A 19,809-nucleotide genomic window follows, 5' to 3' on the forward strand; every position below is an offset into this window, starting at 1 on the left:
GGATGGCCGCCTGGACCATATCGTATAATTAATCTGATCAAAAAAGTAAAATTGGCAGCCCTAATAAAAACATTTGAGCTCTTTTCTAACCCCTGTAATGCACACAGAGGTGTTGTGATGCTCATGGGGGGACTCAATTGAAGTGTTGCCATTTTTACCAGGCTTTTTTCTTTTACATTTGGTAATATAATATTTTGTTTCCTTTATCATGTTTGGGATTTTGGCGTTTCATTCTGTCTATTTTTTCTGGAGACAGATGTCCAACACCAGGGTGTGATGGAAGTGGTCACGTAACCGGTCATTACGCCTCACATAGAAGGTGTGACTCCATTCTCTGATGATGGATTCAGTCCAATACAGTTATTGTTTTCAGCTTACTTTAACTATGCTGTTAGACAGTTTGTAGAGACTACCTCTCCATGTTAACCCTTTGAATATTTCTCCAGGGATAAGTGCTAATTTCAAGGGGGAAAACTATCCTTTGTTATTCAGAAGGTTAAAATATAGAGCAAAAAAATTCCCTTCACTTGCACCGTCGCTTTATTGCATGCAGTGTTTTCTGAGTGGATTTTGTCTCTCGATGTGTGTGTTTGTTGTTTAGTATTAGTAGCATGTCTGACCACTGTTTTGTTTCACTAACATCTGCATATGCAATCTTTTAGTCTTTCAGGTTGTCCTTTAGCAGATAAAAGCATTCGGAGTATGATGGCCACTAACTCACAAGAACTCAAGTAAGGATCAAACTGTTGTAACATAATGTTAACCACCTCCAGATCTAAAGCGCCATGGTCATCATAGATAATATGATGTAACAATAGGGAAATTAGCCAAGAATTTTATATATATATCACGTTATCTATGATGGCCATATTTTGCGGTCAATGTGAGGTCACTGCACACTACTGTCATATCATTGTGTTAAACTCATTCTGTCATAACCAAACACAGCTTTGGACCCAAAAGCAGAACACAGACTAAGAATGATGCAAATAAATACATTTATTAACAAAAGTCAAGCAATACAATTATTGGAAACCGAACAGGCCAGAGATATGTTGGTAGAGCAGAGAGAATAATTTGTTGAACGGGCATGGTAGGCAGAATGCAGGTGGAGTGAGGCCTAAAGCACAGGAAAAACAGAATTGACCCAAACTCATGACCCAAAAACTGGTCCAAAGACACTGAGAGGTTTTAGTACAGTACCACATCAGCACACTGAACGATGTGGAAGAAAATGACTGAAGACCCAGAGTTTAAATACTGGAGGCAGATGAGTTGACTGGCAGCAGGTGATTCAGATTCAGCAATCAGCCGCAGAAAGTGCATAGCCAACTCTCAAACGACACACAAAAAGGAAAAATACAGCTGGCCAAAAACCCAAATCCCTCACACATTCTGTTAACTGCGATTTAAAACTTAAATATAATTAATATAATAATCAAAAACATGTAGAATTTCATCTTTTATTTGCTTTAAAGTATTCAGTTACAATTCGGTTTACTTGTTTTTTTGCTTTATTTTCAGTTTGGTGTTGGCATTTGCCAAACATTTCAATTTAACAGATATATTCTGCTTCCGATGTTGCTTTGGTGACTCCTTTTTGGTTCTTAACTTTCTTAACAGTTGCTAACATCCTTACAGGTGAAAATAACTATTAGTTAAACAAAAATGAAACAAATCATGCATCCATGCTTCCACAAAACATGCTTGTATTGTTACTGAAATACAGTATGATCCCAAGTTAGTAATGTAATCTAGTAATGATCTGAAGTATAACAAATAATATAAATACTGATATGCAACCTAAGGCCAGGGACATGCTTAACAACTAGCTAAAACATTGTATGACTGAACTGAACACACTTTTGATTTTAAATGCTGACTGTAAACACTCACTGAACGTAGGCTAACTGGCTCTGATGCATTTGGGTGTGAGTTGTAAGTATCAAATTACATTCATAATCAGTCTTACAGTAGTAGTGTGTTCCTGGCTGAGCTGGCAGGATGACTGGTTCGCACAAACATGGCTAACATGTATACCTGGCTAAATTGCTAACATGGAGCCAGGTCACAGTGCATATTGGCATTATAATGTCATATCACCGTATATGAATATAAAATAAAGAAAACACTCAAAATTGCTCCAGAACAGAACAGCAATTCCATGGTTTGAAAGGCTCCGACACTAATGTAAATCGCTATAGTGATGTTCGATCCCTGAACTAATTGTTCTTTAAGCCTGTTCATACATAGAAAGTCACCGAACTGAATCAAGTTTTAGATCCGGGTTGATAACGCAAGATGCACAGCTGAAGTTTGTTGACCCGTTCTTCAATTCACTGATAAATTCTATGTTATTAAAACCTTTACATTTGTGTCATCACCGATAGTCCAAAGTCCAAATCCCGGCTTGAGGAATTAACTCTCCTATCATAATAAAGGCAAAACATGCCCCATGAGCTCAAATACTACCCACACTCTGAGGATCATAGTATGAGGATCCTGTGATGTCACTGTGATCATCGCATGATCTCATGTGTTGACTAGGAATGTTAGTCAAATAATTAAAGCAGTTAAAAAGATGCTTACAGCAGTTTTGTATCAGATTATTGGACACTTTTTATTTTATTGTGAATGTATTGAAAGTGAAAGTCATGACATTTGCCAAATATGGTAACCCATACTCTGAATTTAACCCATACAAATGCACACACACAGCAGTGAAAAGTAAACACACTGTGAACCCGGAGCAGTGGGCAGCTATATCCAGCACCCAGGGAGCAACTGGGGGTTCAGTGCCTTTCTCAAGCCATGGGTATTGAGGGTGGAATAGAGCGCTGTTCATTCACTCCCTCCCACCAACAACTCCTGCCAGCATCGAGTCTCAAACCTGCGACCTTCAGGGTTACAACTCTCTAACCATTAGGCCACAGCTGCCCCAAAATATCTAGTCCAACTCTCTAACCATTAGGCCTACATTTCTATAAGCTTTGCAGAAAGTTTGTAGAAAGGCCGTTGTGTGAGTCAGTATAGAGTTTTCTGAAGATGCTGGAAATGTTACATCAGGGCTGTTCTTTTCCGCATGCTGGGCAGTAACAGAGTGTATTTCTGTCCCAGGTGCCCGACCCCGGGCTGTGATGGCTCGGGACATATCACTGGCAACTACGCTTCACACAGAAGGTAATGTGCACACACATCCTCGTGGAACAAGAAAAAAGAAAAAAAACTACTATTAATGAAATAGTAGGCCAAATAATATTAGTGTACTAAAGAGAGTTCACACATTAAATCATTTGTAAAGTACTTGATTATACAAACCCGATTCCCAAAAAGTTGGGACTGTCACAAACCCAAGGAGAGACCAAATAACAAGGAATACAGAGACCAGGAGGGAGGTGGAGTGGCGGAGGACCAGGGGGAGGGACGGAGGGACAGATAAAAATGGGGTGCTGTTAACAAAAACAAGGTACCCAGGAGGGAGGTCCAGGGGGAGGACCAGGGGGAGGGACGGAGGGCCAGGTAATAGAGGGTGACAGAGACAGGAAGTGCCAAAAAAAAAAAAGCACACACACACACAAGTCCAGGGGAGAACAGAAAGTTCAGTGGCCCAGGAGGCGAACCGACAGGGCAGGAAACCAGGGTGACAGAAGCCCCCCAGGGCAGCGCAGGAGACCACCACATCCGTGCGGTTGAGACAGAAGCCCACCAGGGCGGCGCAGAAGACCACCACATCCGTGCGGTTGAGAAAGGAGATCAGTCGAGCGCTACTTCAGCAGAGACGTGGAGAGGCTTTGGTAGTTCAGCAGAGACGTGGAGAGGCTCTGGTAGTTCCGCAGAGTTTAGACTGCATTCAGGAAGATCAATGGTGACTTGACTCTGCTCATGAAGATCATTGGTGACCTGACTCTGCTCATGAAGATCAATCGTGACTTGCCTTTGCCCATGAAGATAGTCGGTGACTTGACCTTGCCCATGAAGCACACTGGTGACTTGACTTTGCCCATGAAGAACATTGGTGACTTGACTTTGCCCATGAAGATCATTGGTGACTTGACTTTGTCCATGAAGATCACTGGTGACTTGACTTTGTCCATGAAGATCACTGGTGACTTGCCTTTGCACATGAAGATCAATGGTGACTTGAATTTGCCCATGAAGAACACCGGTGACTTGACTCTGTCCTTGAAGATCACCGGTGACTTGACTTGACTCCTGAGGTCTAACTATGGTAGTGCTTAAAGGTGCCATCTGTAATGTTTGGCAAAAAAAATCAAGTCATACTCCACATTCCTTACCAGATGGGGGCAGTATGCCTCAATAAAGTTCACACCGCCGGCGTCTAGAGCATCAAAAATCGCTCTTGCCGCTCTGCTCACGACGCTGCAGAAAGATTTGTGAGCGCTCAGACGCTCTGACGTAGATCGAATGCTTTTTTGTATTCAAAGCGGCCGCAAAGCAAACAAGCTTGTTGATCTCGTGCAGACTAACCACAAGGAGTTATAAGTTAACCTCATTAAATATTGTTGTGGACGAAATATTAGGATCCTTTACTTAAAATCAACAATATCCGACACCTTGGTCCACGTATCCCTTTTAATTTATTTTTTATGTCCCTGTACGTAAACAGGGACACATCATAGATTAATACTAACGCTAAACAGCAAATATCAACCTGTCCTTTATTCTGCTTGGGAAATAATGTGCCAACTCTCAAGCATTCACAGTGAGACACACGTAATTGACTCTTTTCACACGCTTTCACGCCACACATCAATTTTTTCACGCACAGAAAAACCACAAAGCAAAGAGGACACGGAGACCAACAGACTAGACAGAGCAGGTTAGTTATAATATAATAAAATGGTTAACGTTAAGTTATAGCTAGCTAATTATCAAACACAGCTACGGTTAGCCATCGCTAACATTAGCATGTTTATCGAACAGCCTTCGATGCATTTCTATGTTATAACTTCCCGAAAACAAATACACAAACATATAAAACAAACTTCTAGCGAAACACTAACAGCATCTAACTTACCAATGCAAAAGAAATGTTGCAAGTTCGGGGTCGAACCTCATTTCTTTCAGGTCCATCAGTTGTCTCCAGCGATCAAAAGCAGTGCCGATGTTTACTCTGGTTCGGCTCCTTTTCTTATCGGAATATTTGATTTGTGATTCCGAGCGTGGTGGTGGTCTCTTGCCAAGGGCTTCAGTCATCCTTTCTCTCTCTTCCCTGAACTGAAATGATGTAGTGGGCTGTACTTTCCACTTGATTGACATCAGGTTCCGGCACGCCGACAAGCCGTGCGAGTTATTCGTGTATTGCAGGTTGGCTGGTGGTTATGTTGCCCGCATACCGCCTCCCATGGCCGAAACTGGTATTACGGGCTGGGGCTAGTAATGCTAATGCTAATTAAGGTTGATATCTCTGCAGCACTATAACTTGAATTTTTTTTTAATGACATCATCGCCCTTATTTCTTCTCATTCTTTTGATGCGTGTAGGTCATGTTATGGATATTATTACCTCAATTTTTGCATATGGCACCTTTAACTCATGAGTGTCAACGGTGACTTGTGACTCTGGAGTGTCAACGTTGACTTGACCCAACTCTGGAGTGTCAAAGGTGACCTGACCCAACTCTGGAGGGTCAACGGGAACCTGACCCGACTCTGGAGGGTCAATGGGAACCGGACTCGACTCTGGAGAGTCAAGTGTGGCTGTCATCCCGTGTAGAGGCGCTGGACAAGCAGCCATCTTGTGCCATTACTCTGGACTGGCGGCCATCCTGGGCAGTGGCGCTGGACCGGCAGCCATCTTGGACCGTGGCGCCGGGCCGGTGGCCATCTTGGGCAATGGCGCTGGGCCGGTGGCCATCTTGGGCAGTGGCGCTGGGCCGGAGGCCATCTTGGGTAGTGGCGCTGGGCCTGCGGCAATATTGGGCAGTGGCGCCGGACCGGCGGCTACCTTGTGATGTGGCGCTGGGCTGGCGGCCACCTTGTGCTGTGGCTCTGGGCTGGCGGCCACCTTGCGCTGTGGCTCTGAGCTGGCGGCCATCTTGCACCATGGCACTGGGCTGGTGACCACCTTGTGCTGTGGTGCTGGTCTGGCAGCCATATTGTGCAGTGGTGCTGGGCTGGCGGTCCTACTGTCTGTAGAACCCGGTCTAGAGTCGGCCATCCCACCGAGAGAGACAGGTGTGGCTGAGTCATCCCACCGAGATTGATGCTGTAGGTAACTGGTGAACCCCCAAAAGTCCAGTATCTCCAGCCCCTTCATCTCCCACCCAGGCAAAGGGTTATCCAGGCAGTTGTTGAATAGGTCCTTCAGGGCCTCATCATTATACCCCATGCCCACGCCATTGTCCAGAACATTTGCGCCAAGCCACCCACCTCATTCCCCTTTTGACGGAGATTGGTTAGGTTTGAACTTCTCCCCATCCGCTCCTCTATGGTGGCTGGGGAACGTATACGAAATCCCACACCGCTGGATCTTGGCATGATGGAGTCCTTCTGTCACGTATGGGAACACAGGAGACGGAAGATCCAAGTGCAGTTTGAGTTTAATAGGGTTATCCAAAATCAGAGTCAAAACAAGCCGGGGTCGTAACCAAACATCAGTCCAAAACAGAAACAAACAAACAAACAAACAGGAACTTGAAGACTAGGAACGTGAGGAATCTTGGTGACGGAAAGTAAGGACTCCATGCAGACAAACAGAAAAAGTATGGTTAATATAGGAAGGATAATGACTAACAAATGAAAACACCTGAGTGCAATTAACAGGAGTGCAATTACTGTGATGAAGGGACAAGGCTTAGTGGGAATTGTAGTGCCTACGGTGAGGTGCCTATGGGGAAGTGAGACCACTAGTGGACACCCAGGGAAACAGAGACCAGACAGCGTGGGGACACTGTACAAATTGGGATTAAAAAAAGGAATGGAATAATTTTCAAATCGTATAAATTTATATTTTATTCACAATAGAATATAGATAACATATCAAATGTTGAAAGTGAAGTGAAGTGAAGTGACATTCAGCCAAGTATGGTGACCCATACTCAGAATTTGTGCTCTGCATTCAACCCATCCGAAATGCACACACACAGAGCAGTGAACACACACACACACACACTGTGAGCACACACCCGGAGCAGTGGGCAGCCATTTATGCTGCGACGCCCGGGGAGCAGTTGGGGGTTCGATGCCTTGCTCAAGGGCACCTAAGTCGTGGTATTGAAGGTGGAGAGAGTTATAGCTATTGAAGGTGGAGAGAGTTAAAGTGAGACACATTCCATAAAAGTTGGGACAGGTAGCAATAAGAGGCCGGAAAAGTTAAATGTACATATGAAGAACAGCTGGAGGACCAATTTGCAACTTATTAGGTCAATTGACAACATTATTGGGTATAAAAAGAGCCTCTCAGAGTGGCAGTGTCTCTCAGAAGTCAAGATGGGCAGAGGATCACCAATTCCCCCAATGCTGTGGTGAAAAATTGTGGAGCAATATCAAAAAGGAGTTTTTCAGGGAACATTTGCAAAGTGTTTGAAGCTATCATCATCTACAGTGCATAATATCATCCAAAGATTCAGAGAATCTGGAACAATCTTTGTGTGTAAGGGTCGAGGCTGGAAAACATACTGGATGCCCGTGATCTTCATGCCCTTAGACTGCACTGCATCACATACAGGAATGCTACTGTAATGGAAATCACAACATGGGCTCAGGAATACTTCCAGAAAACAAAAATCTAAAACTCTATTGGTAAAAAAAGAAGCCATATCTAAACATGATCCAGAAGCGCAGGCGTTTTCTCTGGGCCAAGGCTCATTTAAAATGGACTGTGGCAAAGTGGAAAACTGTTCTGTGGTCAGACGAATCAAAATTTGAAGTTCTTTTTGGAAAACTGGGACGCCATGTCATCCGGACTAAAGAGGACAAGGACAACCCAAGTTGTTATCAGTGCTCAGTTCAGAAGCCTGCATCTCTGATGGTTTGGGGTTGCATGAGTGTGTGTGGCATGGGCAGCTTACACATCTGGAAAGGCACCATCAGTGCTGAAAGGTATATCCAAGTTCTAGAACAACATATGCTCTCATCCAGATGTCGTCTCTTTCAGGGAAGACCTTGCATTTTCCAACTTGACAATGCCAAACCACATACTACAGACTGTTATAAAAAGACAAGGGGATGCCACACAGTGGTAAACATGGCCTTGTCCCAACTTTTTTTTTTTTTGATGTGTTGATGTCATGAAATTTAAAATCAACTTATTAAAAATATAAATGTTCTCAGTTTAAACATTTGATATGTCATTTATGTTGTATTCTGAATAAAATATAGAAATTTGAAACTTCCACATCATTGCTTTGTGTTTTTATTCACAATTTGTACAGTGTCCCAAATTTTTTGGAATCGAGTTTGTAATTTTAACTGTAGTGTGTTAGTCAAGATTACATTTATAGACAATATGTTTTAAATGTACAAAATTACAACTTTGACATTAACAATGTGTGTAATTGCAAATATATTTAAATACAAGTTCTAATAGAAATTATATTAAATTATATTTTAGTTAAAAGTAAATGTTTGTCAATACATTGGTCCATATCTCAAAAGACAAAAAGCACTGCTAAATGCTAAAGTTCGCTAAATGCTTTTAATATATATTTAAACTATAATAAATTTGCATTCAATTTTAAATAACATGCACTTTTAAAGCATCTTACTTTCATAATAAATACTCTTTTGAAATATTTTGAAGTGTACTTTATTTTTACGTTTTAACACTTAGGTTACAACAGTTTGTTTTTTCTCAGTTTGTCAGGATGTCCACGGGCTCGGAAGACTGGAATAAAGATAATACACAATAAAGAGGACAAGGAAGACCAGGAGCCGATCAGGTGCCATCTCACTGCCTTTAAACACCGATAACTTCATCTGCATCCACCTCTTCTATGAAGTCACTTCCAAACAATAATGATTTACTTTCCTCGATGTGAATATTGCAGATATAGTCACTGCCACCAAACTTATCAACTACCTTAACGCAAATGTTGAACAGAAACAAATGTTTAAAATTAATATCATTGAATAAGGTAACACTTTACAATAACGTTTTAATAGTTAATGCATTAACTACCATTAACTAACACCGAATAATCCTTTTTTGTTTTTTCTTTTACAGTATTTACTAATCTTTGTTAAGGTTAGTTAATAAACATACAACTATTAATATAAAAACAGGAAGTAATAAAATACACAGGGTGCTAGTAAAATGCACTAGTTAGATGTAAAATGCTCTTTTAGGACACTAAAGTGATATTTTCCAGTTACTAGACAAATATAAGGAGGCAAAATGTTATAGTTATAAACCAGCTTCTACTAGGTGGCACTAGGCAGTGTTATTTGTCTGAAAGAGATCGCAGTACAGTGAAACAGTAGTTTATTTGTATTTTCAGGTGTCCGGTTCCTGGTTGTGACGGTCAGGGTCACATAACGGGTAAATATGCGTCGCACCGCAGCGCGTCTGGCTGCCCTCTAGCGGCCAAACGACAGAAGGACGGCTTTATCAACGGCCCCCAGTTCACGTGGAAGGCTGGGAAGACGGATGGCATGACGTGTCCCACTCCAGGCTGTGACGGCTCTGGACACGTCAGCGGCAGTTTCCTGACCCACAGAAGGTAAAAATGACTCTCTCAAACTTTTATTAAGAAGGACGGCTTATTCTTTAATTTATTTGATGTCATAATAGCTATAGACTGAATGATTTTTCTCAGTTAGCCCTTGGGAATCTTCAAAAATATTAAGTTAACAATATTAAATTAGGCTAAATAATAAAAGCATCAATGTCATGTCATTTGGGTGTCTGGTGTCTGACTGTGACTGAATTCTCAGGCATACATTTAGCCTCAAGGATCTCACTTTATCTTTTCAGACCAAAATAAAAGAAACATCTAATGGTTAAAAAAAAAATTGGTTCCCATTGAATTCAATTGTATAGACAAACTATATAACTGAAGTCAAAGGGATCTAAAACCGTTTGGATACCAACATTCTTCAAAACACTTTCATCAGTCTTCCTACACACATTTCCATCGCTTTAACAAAACAAAATATATATTTTTTAAAGGGGTCATATGATGCTATTTAAAAGATCATTATTTTGTGTATTTGGTGTAACAGAATATGTTTACATGCTTTAATGTAAAAAAAAAAAAAACATTATTTTTCAAATACTGTACATTATTGTAGGTCCTCTATGCCCCGCGTAATTTTCTACAAAGTCCATCCTTCCGACAAGCACAGTCTGCTCTGATTGGCCAGCTGACACAGTGCATTGTGATTGGGCGAACACTGCAAGCACTCGTTAGAAATGTACCGCCCCTTTCCATAATCACAAGCTTCATCTTTCCAAATAAATGTAAAGAGGGTTAATAATGTCCTTAGTTTTACCATCAGTTCAGGAATGAAAGGGTCGCGTCACAGACACAGTGATGAATCGTATGTGTTTGCAGTAGTGTTCCTGTAGCTCAGTTGGTATCGCAGTGTACTATCAAGTGCAAGGTTGGGGGTTCGATTCCCTTGGAACACAATTTTTAGCCTGAATGCACTGTAAGTCGCTTTGAATAAAAGCGTCTGCTAAATGCATACATTTAATTTATTTTTTTATTAATTTTAGTGTTTTTGAAAGACGTCTCTTATGCTCATCAAGGCTGCATTTATTAGATCACTAATACAGTTAAAGCAGTAAAATTGTGAAATATTATCACAGTTTTAAATTAAATTAAACTGTTTTTGCAGCTTAATATTTTTGTAATGCATTTTCGTTCCGGATTATTTGATGAATGAATAGTTCAATAGAACAGCATGTATTTGAAAATGAATTTTTTTTTTTTTTGACATTATAAATGTCTTTACTGTCAAAATTAAATGTGTTGTTGCTGAAAAACAATTATTAATTTATTTAAAATAATAATAATAATAATTACTGATCCCAAACCTTTAAACGGTAAGGTACACTATATGAGACTTTATTTTTAGTGTTAATAATCCAGATTTTATGCTCTCTTATTGTTACAGTCTCTCCGGTTGTCCACGTGCCACAGCAGCAATGAAGAAAGCCAGACTATCAGGAGTGGAGATGCTCACAATAAAACAGCAATCAAGCAATGGTAAAAGAAAAAAAAATCCCACGTTACACTGTAGAGCTCAAAACAAAACCAGTTCAACACATTCAACAATTTGCAATCAAAAATGCAGCTGATGACAGTCTCTGCATCTCTGTAATGATGCTAAAAACAAGAGATTGCTTATTATGTGCTACAAATTGTGTTTGTCTGTCCTCACTCTAGGATTAGACTGTGACACAGATGTTAAACAGCTGGATGAAGATATTAAAGATTTAAATGAATCAAATTCACAGGTGGAGGCGGATATGATCAAACTTAGAACACAGGTGAGAGGATTTATAGAAGGAGCTTTGTACTCCATATGTGAGTATTAACTTTACATTATATCAAATCAATGTTTGGAATTATTACAGTTTGTTTTTTCATGTTTTTGAAAAGTCTCTTATGTTCACCAAGGCTGCATGTACAGTATATTAAAAAAAATTAAAACTGTAATATTGTACATTTGATTAAAATTCTAAATAACTGTTTTCTATTTTTAAATGTCTTAATGTAATTTATTTCTGTGATGCACAGCTGTATTTTCAGCATCATTCCTCCAGTCTTCAGTGTCACGTGATCTTCAAAAATCAGAATAATATGATGATTTGCTAAATTTCTGATTATTATGTTGAAAACAATTCAGCTGTTTCACACTAGGGTTGCAATAGTGTCGTTCATACACTATTATTTAGAAGTTTGGGATTAATCAAATAATACAGAAAAACTTGCATGGTTTTCAAATGGTTTCGTACATTGACATCAATCAATCAGTAATTGTACACCAGTATTAAATGAGCAGCAGACCAGCATATTTGTCACGTAATATACAGTACAGACCAAAGGTTTGGAAACATTACTATTTTTAATGTTTTTGAAAGAAGTTTCTTCTGCTCATCAAGCCTGCATTTATTTAATCAAAAATACAGAAAAAAACAGTAATATTGTGAAATATTATTACAACTTAAAATAATAGTTTTCTATTTGAATATATATATATATATATATATATATATATATATATATATATATATATATATATATATATATATATATATATATATATTAGTGCTGTCAATCGATTAAAAAAATTTTTACCGCACAATTATTAATTAATCGCACAATTTTTTTTTTAATTAATCGCAATTAATCGCGATTAATCGCAATTAAAAGACTGAAACTTTTTGGATATGTAAATGTAAAATGTAAATAATTAATGTAAACTCAAGACAAAGAAACTATTTAAATTCAAAATATGATTGTTTATTGGAATTTTTGTTTAACTTGTAACACAGATTTTCTCATGTAAACAACATACCTGCAATAAACCATCAATATCCTCCAAATTAACTGTTGGCTTGAAAGCCATATTTATTACAGAAATAAAAACACAGGCATGTAAGTACCATTTGAATTTCAAAACAATCAATGCCAATAAAAACAAAAATGATTTCCATGTTGAATTCTAAGTGGACTGCAAAAAAATTCCAAAGTATAGTCATTGCCAGTGCTTTAAGTGGGCCGGTACGCACCAGTACTCAGTACCGCCACTTCCAAATATAGCTCTTGAGCGTACCGCCACCTCTCCGTGCGCCCAGAACGTGCTTGTAGCGTACCGGTACGCTCATTTGGACATCTGTTTTAATAGAGGTTTTAATCTTTTACCTGCACTGCCGATTTTCAGAGCGCCCTTCACAATGCAAGCTTCCTAATTCATCCCACCCAGAGCAGAAACTACATTACCCATGCACCCTTAAGTTATACAAGTGAATAGCGCATGTGTCGCTTTTCCCACTGTTAAGTGTCAACAACTCAACATGGCCGGAGAAGGTGTGTGAAACTCGTTGTGAGTTATACTAAAGCAAAATCTTGAGTATTTATTGTCTGATAAACATTAAAAACTGTCTGCGGAGGTTGAGTCGTCCTGCAGCCCCCGCTGGCTGTTCATTGGCTGCAGCATCTTTTTTCTAAGTTCTTAAAAAATACCGTAGACGGCAAGGCACAAATTTAGATATTCATTTATCTAATTAATCTATAGCCTATGCACAAAGACAATATGATCTTTTTGTCCCCTTTTTGTTTTAAAGCTTGATGAAGAGAGAGAGCGCAAGTTGCTGCAGCTGAGGAGGACAGTGATGCACGCGTACAGGAGTGATTGACAGTTCGCGGCACTGTGTACAAAAAATACTCTGCTACACAATTATTTCGTTATTTTCGTTTAAGCTTATTAACGTTAGCGTTACAGAAAGGTCTGATTTACGCACTGTTACAGTCATTTTTTTTTTTTTTTAAACAATGACATTTGAGTTCATGATTTTAATGTTGCTGTTTCTTGTGGCAGACTGAATGAAGAGTAATGTTTCTTGTGGCAGACTGAAGAGTAATCCGGCAGAGTTTTATACTGAAACTTTCCGTCTAAAAGTCCTTCCTTGGTCTTATCCATATTTCTTTGCACGTTGAACACACATAGGCCACAACTGGAAATAAAAAAAACTGCAACCGCGTTAATTGCGTTATTTTTTTTTTTAACGCGTTAAATATTTCAAATTAATCGAATGCGTTAACGCGCTAATTTTGACAGCACTAATATATATATATATATATATATATATATATATATATATATATATATATACATTCCTGTGACGCAAAGCTGAATTTTCAGCATCATTACTCCAGCCTTCAGTGTCACATGTAACATCCAGTCGATCACATGATCATTTAGAAATCATTCTAATATTCTGATTTATTATGAGTGTTGGAAACAGTTCTGCTGTCTAATATATTTGATCAATAAAAGGTTAAAAGAACTGCATTTATTAAAAATACAAATACAAATTCTAATAATATATATTCTAATAATATATTTTATTTACTATCACTTTTTAGCAATTTAACACATCCTTGCTGAATAAAAGTATTGATTTTATTAAAAAAGAAGAAAGAAAGAAAAAATACTGACCCCAAATTACTTTTTATTCATCAAAGTATCCTACAAAAGTGTCTCATGTTCTGAAAAAAAAATATTAAGCAGCAGAACTGTTTCCAACTTTGATAATGAATTATCATATTAGAATGATTTCTAAAGAATCATGTGATAATGATCCTAAAAATTCAGCTTTGCATCACAGAAATAAATGATAATTTAAAGTATAATAAATTTAAAAACAATTATTTTAAATTGTAATAATATATCACAATATAAAAAAAAAATTCGGTATTTTTGATCAAATAAATGCAGGCTTGATGAGCAGAAGAAACTTCTTTCAAAAACATTAAAAATAGTAATGTTTCCAAACTTTTGGTCTGTACTGTATATATTCAGTTTTATGGACTTTTAATTTGTATTATTTAGTTCCTGTGCTCCTTTGTTTGATTTTTCCCGTCATTATTCAGTTGACATGGTGATTCATTCGACCTGCACAGGTATTTACCATTATTACCCTCATTTGCTTTGTATTTAAGTTGCAGTCTTTTCAGTTCTCAGGTGTCTGTTCATGTCTGTGTTGCAATTAATAAATCATTCAATTTCAAACATCAACCCTACAACTACGGTACTTACCGTAGTCTCAGTTAAAACAAACATGATAATAATTGATGGTGTTCTGCTCTGAAGATGTACGCAACAGATTTAACACATCTGCTGATTCATGTCCCACAGATTACCACAATGGAGTCTAACCTGAAGTCTTTAGAGGAAGAAAACAAGGTGATTGAACCTCAAAATGAATCTCTCCTGCATGAGCTGGCCAGCCTCAGCCATTCACTGATAAACAGTTTAGCTAATATCCAGCTACCTCATATGGTAAGGGCCACCACCCCAACAACAGAGGACAAGTCGTGGACAAAGAGCGCATTACTTTATTCTGTTCAATAAGAGAAGTTGAAAGTAACTTTATTGGGATTTAGGCTGCAGTTCTTGGTACTTTCAACTCATTTTGCATAAAAGTCTGTGCTTCAAACTAGTCCATAGGTGGAAAATTGTAGGAGTCAGTTTAATTCTTGGTTCTTAAATGTTACCAGCTCTGCTTAAAAAAAAAGTTTTCTAGTTTTAGCTGATCTCCCGTTCAGGCTGGTTTTATCTTGAGCTGGTTTAAGATGGTTTACCCCGCATCGAGTTATCTTAGTAAAAGTTTTTCTAGATGTGTTCTTAGATTGGGTGTTCAGACAGAAGTGGCCAGGTCTTGAATGTATTGAGAATGTTATTTGCTGTAAGCTAATACACTTTTGTTTTTACCTCTAGAAATCACTTCACAAAGAGACTCCAGTTAGACATAACAGCTGTTTACATCAGAGAGTAAGACCACAGTTTAACCCTTACCCTTTCCATACATATGAATATTTGTGTGCTGTGAATACTATATCGTTTATGTCAGTCAACACTTCAAGTGGCTGAGCGCAATTGGTGTCAGTCATGCTTGAAGTCATTATTGATTTATTCTGTCATTCATTTATATCCACCTAAATAGATTTGTTGTTCATGCTTAATACTGACTTTCACTAAACCAATTTTTATTAACCATTCATTCAGCTTCAGTTCTTCACACATTGTTTTCCCCCATTAGTGAATGCTACCAAATCCAGCCATTTCCATTGAGACTGAATTGACTAAATAAATTATGTTTGCCACAGATGTTTTATGTTTCTACATTGTATTTATTTTAAAGCTGCGGTAGGTAACTTTTGACGCTCTAGCGGTTAATAAACAGAACTGCTTGCGTCTTGCGGAAGAACATCTGTATCTGTACATACTTCTCTCCGTTTATGTCTATGAAGAATCACAAAGGTACTGGGTTACTCCGCCGCGGTACCCCCGAAGCAATCTAAAATAGTCTGAATATAAACACTTATTATAGCTGCAGCCTAGTGATTCAGGACAGGCTAAACACACACAAAGTTACGGACCGCAGCTCTGATTGGCTGTTTTCTTACCGGGAGCAGTCAGTAACTACAAACGGCAATAGGACACTGGGAGGAGCCAGAGGAGCTTGATTTTTTTCACAGATTATCTGTCTCATATTCTACTGTCAGGACATAATGACAGATTTAACAAATATGTAAAAAATATGTTTACAAAAGTTACCTACTGCAGCTTTAATTAAAGTTTTGTTGTGGCTGCAACAAGTTGTTTGAAGTATTCATATCAGGGTTTGCAAAATTCATAATAAAAAAATTGGCTTCCTTTCAGTTCACAACTGTTAGTTTAAACTGAATTAAATTCACACACCAGATGTTGAATTTCAATTTTTTTTTTTTTTAAATTACAATTTTGCATTTGCACAAATCACAGTTACACAAAGGTTTTGTGACAAAAACATTTACATCATAGACTTCACAAATGATGCCATTATTATGGTGTCCCTGATACTGTTATATGCTGTTTTACGATATCAAATCTTAAAACAAATTTTTATTTCGCAACAAAAGTAATGTCCACCACATTGTTCTTACATCCCCTTATAATAAATAAATCAATAAATAAATCTGGGAACTGAAAAAAGGCAAAATTTTCTTTTAATTCTTTGAATGTTACTTGTAATATTTACAGCAAAAAAATTCAATAATGATGCTTTAAAATAGTGTGAACTATGAAAACAGACTTGATTATTATCACCAAACGTTTCTGCAAATAGCCCATATGTTTTTGGCCAAATACACAGATAGTAAACTGCATTTACATGTATAGCAGTTCCATATATTATTATTTTTTTCAGTCCATTTTAATTCTCTCTTCTTAAATTCTGATTACACTTATGCATCATGTGAACTGTATACAGGAATAACAGTAATTCAGGAACTGAATTATAATGTATGACTTAATTCTCAGAGGTGTATAACCCTGACTGTATTTCATCTGACAGGAGCCGATGAGTGAACAGAACTTTGACGCATACGTGACCACGCTAACGGACATTTACACAAATCAAGATCACTATCAGAGTCCAGAGAACAAGGCCCTGCTAGAAAATATCAAACAAGCGGTGCAAGGCATTCAAGTCTAGCACCTCAGAACGTTCCTAAATGGAAAGAATACTGGGGAAAGAAGAAGCTTCCAGAAAAAAAAAATAATCCTAATAATCGAGTGGGATGCCTCATGCTTTGCTGTTGTAGTTTATCAAACAGTGTTAAAATCATGTTTTTTTTTTTTTGTTTTTTTTTTTAAGTGTTATGCTGGCTAAACATGGTTTTTCTTTGGGTTTATTTTTCTGGCCTTGCTTTAAAAAAAATAATGATCTGCAAAATAGTTTTTGAAAGTATTCAGATTTTGTACGTTTTCACATTGGCTGATGTAATGTGATTCATTCTTCTGGCTGCTCAGTGATGCACCTTTAAGTGTATATTTTGAAACAGTAATGCACCTACTACTGAACAAAAGTTGACGTTTGCTGAAAGAGTGTCAAGAACTGGAAAAAGGTGGCCATTGAACATTTCTGTTTTAGTTAAATCTCTTTTTTGGCCCATTTTTCCTGAGGAGAAGAATCTGCCTAATAATTATGCACACCTTGATATAGGGTGTCGATCTCCTTAGGCCACACCCTCCCTCGTTACACAAATATACATTCAAGTTTATACCGCTTGGACTTGGAAATCATGGATAAAATGATGATATGGTCAAAATAATAACTTGCCTAATAATTGTGCACTCAGTGTATGTGTAAGGTTGGGGCAGGTGGAGGGGGTGGTATGTGAATGTTTTATTTTAAACGTCAATAAGCTTATGGTGGAGACTTTTTTTACTGCTTCAAACTGCAAAAGGAAATGCTTTGATTATTTGTAGCTTCGTTGTTTAATTTGCATCATTGTAACAACAATAGCGGCTCTAAACATCACATCGAGAATGATTTGGTCTCTTCTTGAAATAGCAGTAACCAGAATGGAACGGTCACAGCAATATATGACTTAACCATGTGTATAAAAAAAAGAGATGCAATCTATGTGGTGGGTATATGCAATTTCATGTTTATAAACAGTGGAAGCTACAAAATCTTTTTACTATATGTAAATGATTGATTTTTATATAAATCTTTTAATACAAATGTTTTAAAGGGACGGAAAGGTGAAAATTAGGTTTAGAGACCAATGCTCTATGAGTTTCATTTTGTTCCTGTATACAGTGCTGCTGGATGTTTGTACAGTACGGAAACTAAAGCAGAAGGCATCTGTAAAGAATATAGACAATGAAAACGGGACCTACAGGGTTTTTGACCCCCACCTTTGTGCCAGAAGACTATTTGCACTTATCCCACCTTGGGTCGATGTGCAATCTCCAAGTGTCTCTTTGGCACGAGGAAGACATGATGACAGACGTTCAGTGGTGTGAGGAGATGAGAGATTACAGGGATTTGAAATATTAATGTGGACAATATCTTTACGAGAAATATTGTGAATATTTAAATAATAATGCTAGTACACTGAGTATGTTCAACAACATACAAAATAATCCCCAGCAGCACTTTATGTCTAATCACTGTACAAAATCATTAAAGAGTAGTCAATCGAAATAAAGCATTTTAAGAAAAAAAAATAAATCTCCCAATGCAATGGTATCGGTTGTTCAAGTCAGCGGTAGAGTTCGGGGGTGTTGCGGCATCACGTGCACCCCTCATTTCCATTGTACTTTTAGCTGTAGCAGCCTTGTTAATACCTTACTCGAAGCTAATGCAAAGGTGCTTGTACTTCACTGGGTCTTGTCCATTGTACTAATCAGTCCTTTTAAGGGCTCCATAAATCATGCACAGCATCACATCTGCAGCTTTTTGCAAATATAGTAATGCTTTCGATAGAGAAAATGCTAGTATCAGTTTTTGAATCGATTATCATCATCTGTACAATGGAAATGGGAGTTAAAGCACAAACATGCTGCTCATTTACTGTCCGTGCATATTACCTTTTTTTATTTATTTTTTTATACTGTATGTGACTGATTACTCAAAGTAAAATGAAAGAAGTCACATATTCGAATGCCGAGTTTTCATATGAATTATTGTGAATTCATGAGTTTACTTATCTGACATGTTTCATTTCAAGGTTGATTTGTTTAATCATTAATGAAGACAGGATTTTGTATAAACTATTGTGCTCTCTGTGGAACTGGAGTTTGATTTATTTTTGTACAATACAGCATGAATTTGTTTTCATTTTACTATAAATGTGTGAGATCACAAGTTACGGTGATTTTTCATTTTTAAATCGTGAAATTTGTACAATATTTGTCATGCTGGATGTTGATACATCGTACTCTGAATAAAGAAAATGGTGTTGCCACAGACTTGACTAGACATCTTCTATGAATGAAAACTCTGTTAGAGAAGAAGAAATGCTTAAGAAATTACAAGCTTTACCAATTAAAGGTCCCATTTTTCGTTCTTTTTTGAAGCTTTGATTGTGTTAACAGTGTGCAATATAACATGTTCATGTTTCGCGTGTAAAAAAACTGTATTTTTCACACAATTCACTTATCTGTATACCGCTGTTTTCACTGTCATAAAAACGGGCTGATGTCTTTCTTGTTCTATAAACTCCCTCTTTCAGAAATATGTAACGAGTTCTGATTGGGCCAGCGGTTCCTGTGTTGTGATTTGACAGCAGCTGAGCGTACGCTGCCCTCCTGGAAACGCGTGATTGGCTTGTTTTGAGAA

The 19,809-nt window shown here is 37.8% G+C and overlaps 1 protein-coding gene across 5 annotated transcripts in view; it reads left to right on the plus strand.

Annotated features, from left to right (window-relative positions):
• Positions 1-19,429, plus strand: part of LOC113060381 (myelin transcription factor 1-like protein) — a 146,173-nt gene extending 126,744 nt beyond the window's left edge. For 2 of the 5 annotated variants that reach the window (XM_026229246.1, XM_026229247.1), the window contains 9 exons: positions 663-731; positions 3,118-3,180; positions 8,819-8,902; positions 9,461-9,682; positions 11,082-11,173; positions 11,354-11,457; positions 14,832-14,879; positions 15,414-15,467; positions 17,032-19,429. In XM_026229246.1, coding sequence (XP_026085031.1) covers positions 663-731; positions 3,118-3,180; positions 8,819-8,902; positions 9,461-9,682; positions 11,082-11,173; positions 11,354-11,457; positions 14,832-14,879; positions 15,414-15,467; positions 17,032-17,172 — 877 coding nt within the window. In that variant the 3' untranslated portion in view covers positions 17,173-19,429. Of the gene's footprint in view, positions 1-662; positions 732-3,117; positions 3,181-8,818; positions 8,903-9,460; positions 9,683-11,081; positions 11,174-11,353; positions 11,458-14,566; positions 14,597-14,831; positions 14,880-15,413; positions 15,468-17,031 lie in introns of all 5 variants that reach the window. The other 3 variants (XR_003278239.1, XM_026229248.1, XM_026229249.1) reach the window with 3 other exon arrangements.
• The last annotated feature ends 380 nt before the right edge of the window (positions 19,430-19,809 follow it).

The sequence above is a fragment of the Carassius auratus genome, chromosome 42 (genome assembly GCF_003368295.1).
Source record: "Carassius auratus strain Wakin chromosome 42, ASM336829v1, whole genome shotgun sequence".
In the NCBI taxonomy this organism is placed as follows: Eukaryota; Metazoa; Chordata; class Actinopteri; order Cypriniformes; family Cyprinidae; genus Carassius; species Carassius auratus.